The sequence below is a fragment of the Hippopotamus amphibius genome, chromosome 7 (assembly GCF_030028045.1).
Source record: "Hippopotamus amphibius kiboko isolate mHipAmp2 chromosome 7, mHipAmp2.hap2, whole genome shotgun sequence".
NCBI lineage: Eukaryota > Metazoa > Chordata > Mammalia > Artiodactyla > Hippopotamidae > Hippopotamus > Hippopotamus amphibius.
The window spans coordinates 26,369,445-26,383,537 of record NC_080192.1 but is presented as its reverse complement, the minus strand read 5'-3'; the positions used below and the strand labels follow the sequence as shown (position 1 = coordinate 26,383,537).

The 14,093-nt window shown below is 48.4% G+C and overlaps 1 protein-coding gene across 1 annotated transcript in view; it reads left to right on the top strand.

The window, feature by feature from the left end:
• Nucleotides 1-14,093, top strand: part of PLXNC1 (plexin C1) — a 143,131-nt gene that overhangs the window by 110,835 nt on the left and 18,203 nt on the right. The window contains exons 22-23 of the mRNA XM_057741509.1: nucleotides 7,276-7,453; nucleotides 9,707-9,810. Coding sequence (XP_057597492.1) covers nucleotides 7,276-7,453; nucleotides 9,707-9,810 — 282 coding nt within the window. The remainder of the gene's footprint in view (nucleotides 1-7,275; nucleotides 7,454-9,706; nucleotides 9,811-14,093) is intronic.

The window sequence follows — 14,093 nt, the reverse complement described above, 5'->3', positions numbered from 1 at the left end:
TCTGTCAGGGGGTCAAATATCTTGACCCTGGAAGCGTTGGGGTCTCAGTCTTTGGTGGGGAAAGGAAAAGGAGGGTGGGGAGGGGAGGTCAGGCAGGCAAGAGCAGCAGTAGAGGGGATGGCTGGTAGGATGCCCCAGGGCCAACTCCAGCTTGAGAAAAACCTCAGATCAGAAGCTTTTCTGAGACTTGGGCTTCTAACTCTGGGCTCTTGCTGCTTCTGCTGAACTTCTGAAAGTGGTTTTCTTCTCTCTAATTCAATTTAGTATAGGAAACAGACTTTTCTCTTGACCTTCATTTGGCTCTGCAGTGAAATTAGAAATGTATTTTATAGGTTTTATTTGACGAAAGCAATTATTGGCTTAAGACCTTCTATGATAAAGTTGCTGGCTGGTAATAAATTCTTTTAAAATTGGTTTCTAGGTATTGGAATGTGTTACAGAAAGGATGCGGCAACAACCCTGCCCTTATTAGCCAAGAATATGGCTGGTTAAGGTAAAGAGGTAGCTGGATCATCCTTTTCCCACCAAACTGTGGGGAAAGCGTGGGATAATGCCTTTTCCCCTGCTTTTGCTGTGTCCTCTCAGCCCTCTGCAGCTTGTTTTTTCGACCTCCCCAATATCCGAAACCGCCAAGTTGTGTGAAGAACCCATGGGTAAAGCTGCTGGTGAAGCAGAAATGTGGTTGTATGTCCAGGTGCCATGTTGTTCAGCTCAGAAGAGGTGGGGTTTGGCGTTTGACAGTCTTGGGTGTGAATCTGGGCTCAGTCACTTTACGAACTGGCTGTGTGACCTTGGGCAAGTCACTCAACCTCTCTAAACCTGTTTCCTCGTCTTTAAACAAGTGGGTTAGAAACCCTAAACTTGTACGTTTGTGATGAGGTCAGAAAATAATATCTGTAAGATGCCTAGCCATCATGCCCCAGAGTAGGTGCTCATGATTTATTTATAATAGCTTTTCTTGTCTGAGCTGTTTTTGTTATCAACTGCGAGGTCTACTAAGCAGAAACTGTCCCCCTCACCATTCTTTTTGGTTGGTTATTGATGATGGGTGACGCAGGACAGCTGATTAACTGTTTCCGTTGTCATTAAAAGCTTGTGTTACTATTGAAAATGTTACCCATGACCCCTATATGTGGGCTTTTTTTGTTTGGTTGGTTGGTTGCGTTGGGTCTTTGTTACTGCACACAGGCTTTCTCTAGCTGTAGCGGGTGGGGGTTACTCTTTGTTGTGATGCACGGGCTTCTCATTGCGGTGGCTTCTCTTGTTGCACGGCACAGGCTCTAGGCGTGCAGGCTTAGGTAGTTGCAGCACATGGGCTCAGTAGTTGTGGCTTGTGGGCTCTAGAGTGCAGGCTCATTAGTTGTGGCACACAGGCTTAGTTGCTCCATGGCATTTGGGATCTTCCCCGACCAGGGATTGAACCCACATTCCCTGCATTGGCAGGCGGATTCTTAACCACTGCACCACCAGGGAAGTCCCTATATGTGAACTTTTACAACCTGTAGCAGACAGTATCCCACTGGGCAGATGTGAACAGGAGACCACAATGACACACGTGCACAGCTAACTTGGACTGCAATCCTGCACACCTAAAGGGGCTGGATTGTGACCTGCTGCAAAGGACCAGGTCCTTCCAAGTCTGGTCCTTTCTCTGGGTTTGGTCCCTGTGCCTTCCAAACAGCTTTGCCCTCCTAAGAACCCTTCTTGATAATAGGGAAGGCATTTTTCCTGAATCTGTTGTTCTTGAAACTCAAGATACCCATGGTTTAAGCAACAGAGGAGCTTCTCTGTCTCCGACATGAGGTTCTGGGGTGGCAGCCCAGCACTGGTGGGCACCTTTGCTGGGACTTCCTCGCAGACCCCGGCTCCTCTCTTGTTGTCATGAGGTCACTTCATGACCTAAGGTGGTTTCTCCCTGACAGCCTCCTTCCACATTCCAGCCAGCAGGACATATGCTGAGCTATAGAAAAGTTGACAGCTGGTCACCAGCTGTCTTTTAAGGAAGTTTCCCAGAGGCTGCCACATAACACATCTGCTTAATCTCACTGACCTGAACTTAATCACATGGCCATACTCAGCTGCAGCAGAGGCTGGGCAAGGTTGTCTTTATTCTGGGTGCACACGGGCTCCATAAAAACGACTGCCAGTGGTGCCCGAGCCACAGGTGCTCCAGATGGAGTGGATTCCATGGGGTCCCATGCCAGCCCAGGCAAGGAGATCAAGCCTCCTCTGCTGTGCCCAGCCTGTCTGTTCGGATCGTGTTTATTGAGAACTTCAGGGAGATGGGGACTGCGCTTCGAAAGTTTTTATCACCTCGACTGGCCTTTGGCTCTGCCGTTAAGAGTGTGGACGTATCCTAGTTATGACCCTCTGCAGCTGTGCGATATCTTGGACGCATTTCTGAAGCTCTCCGTGTCTCAGTTTCTTCATCTGTTAAATGATGCTAATAATAGTGCCCACTTCAGAGAGCAGTTGTGAGGATTAAATGAATTAGCAAAGCACACCCAGCACATGGTGAGTGCTGGCTGTTGTTATTAGAAACCTAAAACAGAATTCTGTTCTTCAGCTTTTGTTTCTATAAATAGTACAGGGCTTCTCCCTCACACGGCAGGTGGTGGTTTTGGAAGGGCAGGCATGGTTCTTCAAGTCCTCTACCCTCCATTCTCCCCAAAGGAAGTGGGATTCTTTATCTAGACTTCCTGACCTAATACCTGAATAAGAGATTGAAGCATGCTGCACATCAGTTTAATTAGAGTTCAAGCCAAGTATCTGGATGGTCCAGAGGCTTCCTCCTGTACCGTTGTACATGTAGCTCCTTTCCAGACCCAGTTCAAATGCCCCTTCCTCCGTGCAGCATTCCTTGATTTCTCTCCATTCGAAAACCCTCCTCCAAGGTAGAGGTAATATCTCTGTGACTCTCTAAAGCGCTCCATCTATACTACTGTTTTCTACCTGGTATTAGACTTCATTGTGTATATCCCACAGTTGTTGTATCAGGCAGGATCAGTGCCAGCTTCTACTGTGTATCATTGGCAATGCTCTGCCAAGTAGGTGTACATGCCAAGTAGGTGTGTGTCGATGAATGGCTTTATCTACCTCAGCATCAACAAAATGAGCTCTGTCAGGTTGGATGCGGGCAGATGTAAGTAAGAGAAAATATGACTAATGGTGTGTGAAACCCTAAGAGCAGGGAATTGCACTTAGAGCAGAAAGTGTGGAGGTCAGCAGCCCTAAGGCAAGTCCATGTACTCAACAGTGTCAGTGCTCTAGGTCATCATCTCCATGCTCCTCTTGGCCTTTGCTCTTCGCCACAAAATAGCTGCCACAGCTCTAAGCACTGCTCTCCTCTTTTGTAGAAACCCTTTCCCTTTATGTCTCATTGGCCAGGACTGGGTTATGTGACCAGTCCCTGGGGAATGAGGGGAAGAGAGCTGCCAGCAGTCATGTTTCCTAGCCTAGGCTGGGCCCACTGCTATTGAAACCTGGCTTCTGTTAGCAAAGAAAGAAGACAGTTGGCTGCTGATTGGACAACTAACCATATCTGTTGCCCCAGCTTTGCTGACACTTTCATAGCCAGAGCAGTTCCTCTTAACAGAGGGGCAGATTTTGGGGGAAGAGACCAGGGTGCATTTTAGAACACTTTGGCCTTTTGTGGATCTTGAAAATTAATCACCATTCCATAGATTTGAACTGTGCTTAGTTTACAAAACATTTTCAGGTTTTAAAAGGCAGACTCAGTACACGTTTAAAAACATGGAACTTGAGTACCTGCTTCTACCTTTTTCTTGCTGGGTGATCTTGTACAATGTACTTAACCTCTTGGTACCTCACTTTCTCGTCTGTAAAAATGGGAATAATAATAGAATCAATTATATGTCATAGGGTTGTTTCTGAAGTGAATTTATATATATTAACACACATCATTTACCCCAGTGCTTGGCACATAGGAAGCCCTTCTTAATTTTCTATTATTACATGTCATGATTCAGTGACCCTGTCACTCCTTCGAGGTAAGAACAATGAGGATTTTGAGGCTCAGAAAAGTTAGAGGACTTGCCCACGCTCCCACAGCTCTGTAGCAGGGGAAGGGGATGACCCAGGCGGTCTGGTGCCAGGGCCGAGGGCCCTCAGCCCTCCTGTCCTCCCTGCTCAAATTCACTGAACACTTACTGAGAGTGAAAGAGTTGCACCTGGTGGCTGAATAATGGTTCAGAGGCAGTGCTTTGGTTCCCAAGTGTGTTGTGAATCATCTCAGAATGAGGACTATGTCTTAAGGTCTCTCTTAACCCTGGCCCCCAACACTGAGTAGCACACAGGAAGGACTCTGGTTAAGCGGGTTTTGTAAGGGAGATGGCACTTCCGTGGGGATCTTCCTTGATGAGGAACCGAGGCCCAGCATGAGCTTTCTGAGCGTGGGGGGTTGGGTTAAGAGGCAGGGCCTGCTCTGAGATCCCCCAGCTACACTTACACATTCAGAAACTGCTGTTGGAGCACTAAGCGTTAGCGGCATAAAAAATGAACACAAATCAATTTGTGTCTGAATTTACTCTCAGAATTCCCCGTGGACTCTATAAAATGCCATTTTACCTTTTTTCCATCCATCTAGCTGGGAAGGCAGCGGCAGATTTACATTATTTTACATCCAGTTAAGGGTTTTTTTCCCTTTTGGTTATGTTTTTAAGGAGAACATTTATTGCCTATAAAGAAGTGTTTTTGTTGAAGACAATAGTGCCCTTCAGGTAGTCACAGAATGTTATTTCACGAATACCTATAAAACTATTAAACAAGCTGGGATCACTGGAGCCCTGATTAAAAGGGGCTTTTCATTTGTCTTTATCTTTGGAAGTCCTGTGAAATAGCTTAACCACCACTGCTGCTGCTGGCGAGGAGACCAACCTGGAGAGAAATCTGGGGAGACACAGGCAAGTCTACTCAGACCGTGCAGGACAAGACTGACATATGCCCCTCCAGGAACCCCGTTTGTGCTGGGAATGCAGCTTAGGACCTTGGTTATAACCTGATCTAAGACAGGTTCCTGGTGGTCCAGAGTGTTCCTGGGCTGAGGTGGGACAGAGAGGAGGAGGAGCGAGAGCCCAGGGGGGTGGGAGAGACCAAAGCTGAGTGGTTCCAGGTGCCACCCCTGGCTCTCCGTTTACAAGCCATGTCCCTCGAGGCACAGGCCTCTGTTTCCTCACTCAAAAAACGGGGATAATAATAATACACCCTCCTTCCCCAGGATATTGGGAAGATTAAAAGAAGCATGTCTTGAAATGCATTTGGCAGGATGCCAATCAATGTCACTGAACGGGGAGGCGAGGAGAGCTCTCTGGCGTGAGGCTTTGCCACCGTGGTTCCTTCTCAACATCCACCCTGCTTCTCGCTTGCCCAGCGTGTCAGGGTTTGTGAGCAGTCAGGCGTTCTGCATCCCTGCCCAGTGGGTGGCTGGCCCAGAACACGAATGTGCTCTAAGAACAGGCAAGGGAGCCACTCTCTGTCCCAGAAAAAGGAAACTCTTGCAGGCCAGACAGAGATCACCACTTAACCTCAGACTCCAGCCTCCACTGATTCGGGGTTTTAATCCCTCGGTGAGGACTGCACCAAGGTTTATTTACGCTTGCATAACGTAAAACAGGATTGTAGGGGCAAGAGGTAAAGACAGTAAAAACAAGTTGTGCCTCTGAGCACCTCCCCAGACCTCCAGAAGCCCCTTCTCTGTGTCGGGGGTCCTTAAGTCCTATCTCCTGAGTCAGACACTGTTCTAAGTACGACATGATTAATTCAGTTCATCATGACGGAAACCCCGGGAGGCAGTTCCTGTTGTGGTTCCCACTTCGCAGGTGAGAAATCTGGGACACAGAGAGGTTACCCAGCGAGTTAGCGGTGGGCTGGGATTGAACCCAGCAGCCTGACCCCGGAACGGGTGCTCTGCCCCCTTCTCCTTGCGGGCAGCTTGTTCTGTACTCTGATGGAGACACTGACTGTGGAGACAGGGTCCCAGCTGCTTAAAATGGGTTGAGTCTCTGTTTCCGCATGAAGGCATTCGAATCCTAATAATCATAGTGATAAGTTATGTGAAATCATAACATCCCTGTTATTACTGTTTTCATTACATCGTCATCAAGCCTGGCCCCACAGCCTGGCCCTGCACCAAGCCTTTGACGTGCATTATCTTATTTAATCTCCATAGCTGCCCTAGAAGGCAGGTGCTATTCTTTTACCCATGTTAAAGTTGAGTTAACCCTAAGGATCCCCATTTTCCACGTCATTTGTGTTTTCATTTTTTAAACATTTCCAATAATTAATCATTTTACATTCCCTCACTGCAGCCAGGCTCAAAAACGCGAAATAATTGTGCCTTTCACACCACACCCGGGTCCCTCTGGCTCCATGATTACCAGGGTGTCTTAGAATCTAAACTGTATGTTGTGCTAATGACAAAATACTCTCAGCACTTCCCTGAATCAGTTCCCCCGAGGATCCTGAGCATGTAACTTTGTTGTTTTAGGTCTGTTTACTCTTAGGCAAAGTAAACCTGAAATTGCTTTTAAGTTCCTTTCAAAATACTCCCTAGTTCTGTGTTTTCACACATTCACCAAGGCCTTACTTCTCCCATTAGGCTGCTTCTGAGGTTTTGCTGCACTGGGAGACTGTTAACTGACAAGACCATAAGTAACGGCACTGAAATGTAAAGTAGTTAATGCAAGAATGATAGTACGGGGTGGGGGTCTCAGTGTTTTCACGAGACGGCAGGAAACTGGCCGGCTGAAGCTGTTGAAAGTGCAGGGGGAGAGGAACGTTGCCGTAATTAATGCTGCGTATTAAAAAGTGACCTCTTTGGCGTGATCAATACGGAGACCTCATAACCTTTCCTGTCACTTGGAACTTTGCTTCTAGGACTCTGTGGTCCTGTGGATAAAAAAGATGGTCACTGGTCTGCCCTCATCTACTGTGGAAACTTTCCAATTTTTTCTTTTCTGAGGATGAAATTAGAAATCACCGCTTTTAGAATATTTATGTGTATATATATATTTTACTCTCCGATGTATTTATTCAATGCCTGCTCTGTAATGAGAGTTTCAACTTTCTGTTTTCCTTTCCATTATCCCTGAAAAGAATGGATTATGGAAAAAAGATTAACGTGGTATAATGCGATACGGTGTTTGCTAATGTGCTGTCAGAGGTATTAGTAGGACTCGCCAAGGTTTGTGTCTTTTATGAATGCCTTTCAGATTGCAGTTATCTAATAGACTTGGAAACCTGTTTTTATTCTTGCAGGCATTAACCGTCACCTTTGAAAAAATCCCAGAAAATGAGAGTGCAGATGTCTGTCGGAATATTTCAGTCAATGTTCTTGATTGTGATACCATAGGTCAAGCCAAAGAAAAGATTTTCCAAGCGTTCCTAAGCAAAAATGGCTCTCCTTATGGACTTCAGCTGAATGAAATTGGCCTCGGTAAGGAGAGAGCGGAGCTATTTTGTCCCAGTCCCCTAATGAGCATCCCTTCCACTTTCCCTCCCTCCCTTCCTCCCGGCCCCCAGCATGAAGACTCCGTTTGGTGCAGCTTACTAGCCTGGGTTGTTTCCAGAGGACACATCTGGAGGCCAGGAGACTGCCTTGTTCTCCCACAAGTGTCATGACTCTTCTTCCTAGGAAGCAGGCTCTTTCAAAGACGCTGTTGTTGTTTTTCAAATATTATGTTTGTAGATCAGATTCATGAGATTGCTAACCCTGAGACAGAATGAATTCACCTTGCATCAAGAAGTACAAAAAGGTGTCGACCTCAGGCCCTCTGTATGTGTTGCATCTCACATTGGCATTTGATTTGTTTGTTGTGGTACGGAGTGTGTCGTTAGTGGGTGGCTCAGACTCTGGGTGTGAACTCCAGCAGGCTAGAAAGGTCATCTCCCTCTCTGCTAATCGCATCCTGCATTAAGTATAGTCTCCATCCTCCCCCACCATGAAGCAGCATCTGCTCTGAATTCATTTTCGGGCTCTATTGCTATACTGCAAAGGCGAGCATATGCGTGAGCGAGCTAACAGGGCTCCACTTCACTCAAATGTTCATCAACATTTTAAAGTTGAGCTCCACGCAGCCCTCCCAGGAGACTGTCGTGGGATTTTATAGCAGATAATGGGACAGGAAAAAAAGAGTAAAATCGCAGCAGTGGCAGGCAGCGTAACAAGGTTCATCTCTCCTCCGTGTACAGTTGTAGCCTCGACTAAGCAGGCCATTAAAATCATCCCACCTGGCCCTCTAAGTCAGACTCCCTGCTGAAAGGCCATTGCTAGAGGCCTGGGGTTGGGGTCTGGCACATTTGAGCAAAACCATGCACATGTGGAGCAACTCCAAGACCTGGGTTCAAGGAAAGCCAGGCCACTAAAGTCCCTGTCGTGCACCTGTCTTCTGCTTCCTTCTGTTGGCTGGGCTGCTGGGCGCTTCAAGACCACGTGAGCTCATTTGGTTAGATGCAGGGTCAGAGAGCAGCCCCAGCCAGGAAACCATGACGTGACCCAGGACCTTCAACTTCCTTGCGCTGAGCCTACGTCTCAAAGTGTGGCTCTGACCACAGAGGAGGGAAGCCAGGGACCAGGAGAAGCGGCCCAGTGGCCTCCGTGCTGCCCCTGCCGGGTCCACAGCATCATCCTCACACCACCCAGGGTTTGTGCCCATCAGGTGTTCCCGGCCCCTGACGTGGGGGGGCAGGGAGCAGGACAAGCCCCCTCGACGCTTCCTGGGATAAGTGTGACGGCAAATGGCTTCTGTACATCCGCTGATCTTTCAAACTACCTCCACGGCTAGCCTCGGGAAACTAAGACAAAGCCTTTGGAAACCAGCCACAGATCGTATTAAAATCTAATACCAGAAGGAGCTGTGCTAAGACCTCTTCTAGCAGAGGCTCACAAACGCTAATGCCCAGAGGGGCAGGAAGTATCATAAAGAAGGGGGTGTCAGCCCACCTGGGATAATGCAAAGTGCTGGGGCCCGATTTAACTGGGGAAAGACACCTGCCATGTAAGGGGGCAGTGCTACTTAGCTTTCGCCGATGATGGCCATGGGGGCCGACGTGGTCAGTGTTACCAGATGATCCAGTGTTTTAAAAAAGAAATCACAAGTCCTAATTTTTATGTGCAATCTTCCGATCTCTAAATATTGGTGCGGAATTGACATTAGAATGATAATAAATGAACCATTGTGCAGATTCACAAAAAGAAAAAAACCCACATCCATGGGCCACAGTCTGACCCTACCGCACAAGCTGGCAGCCTCTGTAACAGGGCTGAAGTCCGTGGTACTGGGATACTAGCCTCCCAGCGCACCCCAAACGGGGACGGGCAGAAGATGGTTCCCAGAGCGCCGGCTGTGAACACACAGGTGTGGGCATACAGATTTGCTTTTGGAATTTTCTGAAGAGCTTAGCTTCCTGAGGATGCATTATTTTGTCTTCCTTTGGCTTTATTTCCAGGCTTAGCCCCAGAGTAAAAGCTTCAGAAAAAAGTGGTCTTACATTGTCAGAGCCCTAAACACAAAACAAAAACAAAACAGAGCTCAGGCTACCAGTCTGGCTGATATATCTCTGAACCTTCAAAACCATTTAATGTTTTAGCTAGTTATAAATAATAATTACAAAAGTGACAGGGTAGCATTTTACATTTCTCAGTGTCGTTTTAAAAGAGAACAAAATGCTTTTTTTTTTTTTTTCCCAGAGCTTCAAGTGGGCACACGACACAAAGAACTTCTGGATATTGACAGCTCCTCTGTGATTCTTGAAGATGGAATAACCAAGCTAAACACCATTGGCCACTACGAGGTAGGAACAAGATTTAGTCCCCACCGTCTCCCTCCTCACCCCCAACCCTAACTGGATTAGATCATCTCCAGGACCATATAAACTCTTATTATAGGACTCTCACCCATTTTCTGGAATCATTTGCAGATCACTTGTTTCTGGGGCAGAAGTTCTCCTTAGTTGCTTGTGGTCTGCTTGTTTTCCGGGACCCCCTCTCCCAGAGCTGTAATTTTCATGTGGCCCAGTCAGTCTCCATCTTGCGGTTAGGTCAGAAACTTCACCTTTACCAGATCCTCTGGCCTGTTCAGTGGAAGAGGTATTGTGCAGCTTGACACTGAACAGAGCATATAAAAGTCCTACGCTGCGCCGCTGTTCATAATTGACCTGATGGCCTGTGTGTAGGGTCCTTTGCTTCTGAAGAAGTTCTACACTTCCTGTTTGTTTGAAATATTCAGTGATACCTCCTTGGCCTCTGAGCCACATGCTGGCTGAGCGTTTGAGGTGGATGACGGGTTCCTGTGACCTGTCAGAGAGCTGAGTGCCAGAGAAACCTGCCCAGAATGAGAGAGGGGAGAAGGGGAGGTTGCTGAACACTCCAGGAGACTGGGAGTCATTCAGCAACATTATCCAAATCTTTGTTGAAGATCCATGCTGTGCTGAGAGCTGCGGCTGCATGGGAGAGGAACAAAGACCAGCTCCCTGAGCTGAGGGAGGCGACAGCCCTGGGTGCGGAGTGGGGTGGAAAGGGAAGGGGAGACACGTAGTGTGGCAACACCCTACCGTGTAATAGTGCTGTGACTCAGAGCATCCGAGAAGGCTTCCTGGCGGAAGTGGTGACTCAGCTGAGACCTGAAGAGTAAGGAGAACTTAACCAGGCCAGCACACCCAGCAGGAAAGGGAGCGCATGTGTGTTCTTCTGCAGAAAGACTTTTAGACGGGCTAGAACTTGAGAGGGGCGTGAGTGGCCAGTGTTTATGGAACCCTACGCTGTGCCAGGGGCTGGCCTCAGCCTTTCCCTTTGTTTCGGCTTATTCTATCCATAGCAGTCCTACCAGGTAGGGACTCTTATCAGCCAGCTTTAGAGATGGGTGCACTGAGGCTTGGGAGGTCTACTAACAGCTAGTCAGTGACAGAGGCAAGATTAGGACCCAGATTGTTGAGCTCTAGGGTCCATGGCTTAACCAGTACACACCTCAGCTTCTCGTGGAAGAAGGCCAGAGAAACGGGGGTGGGAGGGGGGAGAAGGGGACTGTGCAGGCCTCGCAGCTTCTTCAGGAGGCTGGATTTTATCCTCAGCATAGCGGGGAGCCACTGGAGGACCTTAAGCAGGGGAGATTCGTGTCTCAGAAAATGACTGTGGCTGACGCGTGGAGCATGGATATAAGAGGTATAAACATGAAAATGGGGAGACTCATTAGAAGAATTTCAGGTGAGAATGATGTCGACCAGGAATGACGCAGAGACTCTGGAGGTGAAGACAAGTGTGTGGACTTAGAGATGGGCAGAAGGTGGGCGCCAGGAGCTGGGAGAGATCCCGGGGCGGGGAGGGGTCGAGAAGGCACAGGATGGCGGGGCGGACGCACAGATGCTCCTGCGGAGATGGAGAAGACAGGGGAGTGGCTTCCCAGGCCCCTTGGAGGGTAGGCGCCCCCTCTCTCATGGCTGTAAGTCCCAGGGAGATGTGTCTGCACCAAGAAGGCATTTGGGGCCTGCCGGCATTCCCCTCACCCAGAAAGAAGCTGAGACTGTTCCTTGAGCAGAGCTTCCTGGACAACAGCCAGGAACAGAGGACACCTCCGCCTTGGGCTCTTTGGCTGAGTAGGTCTCAGAGCCGGCTTGGAAATAGTTCCTTTGGGTGACCCCTGGGTGGGTGCTGCCCCTGCAGCCTTTGCTGGGGGTCACCTAGCAGAGAACGTGGCAGATTAACAACTTGCTCCTGTGCTCACCCTTCTGCAATTTAGACTTTCCAGCCTTGGAATCATCCTGCCAAGAGCTGTCGCGCTTAGCCTTTGGAGTTTGTAAAAATCCCCAGGGAACCTTCTGAACGTACCTATTCCTATCTGTGGGCCACATTTGGAGAAGCACTGCTCCGGAGGAGCCCAATGATTGCAAGGAGTTTAGAGTCAGAGGTGGAAGCGCTTAGTAGGGGGGTGTATCATGGCATCAGCTGAAGTTCAGAGTTGCGGCCGGGCTGCAGGCGCCTCCTCTCCCTCTGTCTGGGTAGTGAGCTTGTCTTGGCAAGTTTGGCAGAAACACAGCCACAAAGGCCCTCCTTTGGTGTCTTGACTCCTGTGCTGGCCTTGCTCAGCTGTGCAGGGAGGGCTGGGCCACCCTCGTCAGGCTTCTCAGCATCCCCTGTGGGAACTGTATGATGTGGGGTGGACCCCAAAGGAAGGAGGTGTGGCCACTCACTGGCATTAACAGGAAGAGGCAGGACAAGACACTGCCGTCGGGAAAACGAAGAAGCACCACCGCCGTCTGCAAGGCAAGGGGAAGGCTGTCGGGAGAGAGAGGGCATCAGTCTTCACTGGAGACACTGGCCGCTCTAGGCACCTATCTGCTTAAGGACGATAATGAAATTGATCCACCTATAGTCACTTCCCGTCCAAAGGATTTATTGGCCTCATACCCTGGTGTTGCCGCATGGTGGTAATAAATGACAAGACTAGGACACGGGGGCTTAAAGGATTCTCCTTATGTTTAAAAAGCTAAGCCGGAAGGCAAATAAGCGCAGAGAGCTTGAAGGAAACTGAGGTCATCAGCCCCATGCTCTCTGTGCCTGGACCATCCCAAATGCCCTGCTTTTTAAAGACTGCTTGAATAAAGGTATCCAGCTCCACCCTCAGCCACCTGAATCTCTACTCCGTTTAGCAGAGCCCCTGCACAATCAAAATTTGGAGTAATTTGACAGGGCTGTGCTGAAGCTTGCTTTTTGCCTTTTCATTAAAGAAAAATTTTCTCCTTGAACACTTACATTTCCCTCCAAAGAGACAGGATGCTAATTATCACTCTTATTCATTTACTGAAGCGCTCTAGTTTGAGTCACTGTAGGTGCTTCAAAGCAAAAAACTATATTTCAGTTAAAAATAGGGTCTAACTCAGAGTTTTAAGTGATTCAGACTCACCTCCCTCCAATTAGCCCAAATTAGTTAGGGTTTAAAGTTAATCTTTAGTGACGGCCAGTTCCTCCTACTATCTAAACAAAGTCCCCACTGCTAGAGTGTGAGCCTGTTTTTTCTCACCTTGTTCTGTCCTTAGGGCAAATAGAGTGTAGCTGGTCTCCTCTGAATGATTTACTGTCCGTATATTTGAAGAACAGATTTCTAGAGGGGACCTGAAGGCACAGCAAAAATATAGCCTCTCATGGACCGGATGCAGCCTCCAGAGCCCCAAATTGCCAGCAATGCCCTGTCACCAGCAGGATGGCATCCTTGCCAACCCTGGGCATCGGCACAATTGCTTTCCACAATGATGACAGCCTGTGCCCAGCACTGGTCGCGTGTATAAGCACGATTCATGTTCACACAACCTGTATTGAAGGTGCTTTTATTATCCGGATTCATTCTCCATCAGATGAACATGGAAGAGGGCAAAATTTCTGCACTAGTCTTATTCTGTCCTGTGCAGACAAGGGGTAAAGCCGACGCCTCTACAAACACATGAAGCCAGAGGCATCTTTCTCCACTATAATTAAATCCTCCCTAGTGCTTCCTTAACTGGCCACTGCTGTGTGTGTGTGTGTGTGTGTGTGTGTGTCCCCTCTGAAGGGGACTGTGCTGTGCTCTGGAGCTGACGAGATCAGTTGTGTGTGTCTGTGTGAGTGTATAGAGGGTGTGGGGATGCTTGCCTGATGTGACTGTGGCAGGATGGTTTCTCCCTGTCCAGGCTTTCTGCACCTGCCCCCTCCCCGTGTGACATCTTGCTGGACTGTGTTATTGCACCCACACACAACTGCGTGCAGGACAGGTGTTGTGTCCGGCAAGAAATATTCTCTACAGATCACACCTCTCGTTCTGATCTGTGAGGTTTTGAAGGCAGAAAAAACGTTTAACCACTGTCGTTGAAGAGTTTTCCTCCTAACGGGAGTGCACGCATGCCCAAGTGGTCACTGCTAACACCAAAGTTATCACTCACATGACATTTAAAGCTCTTAGGAATGTGCCAAAGGATCTGCTGGGTAAGGTCAGTGGTCCTTCTGGTCAGGTGTGTCCTCTGTGACACTAAAGGGCTTGGACTGTCTCTAAAGGTCTCTTAGGGCATGAATGACAATTTTTTTAATATTTATGTATTTATTTGGTTGCACC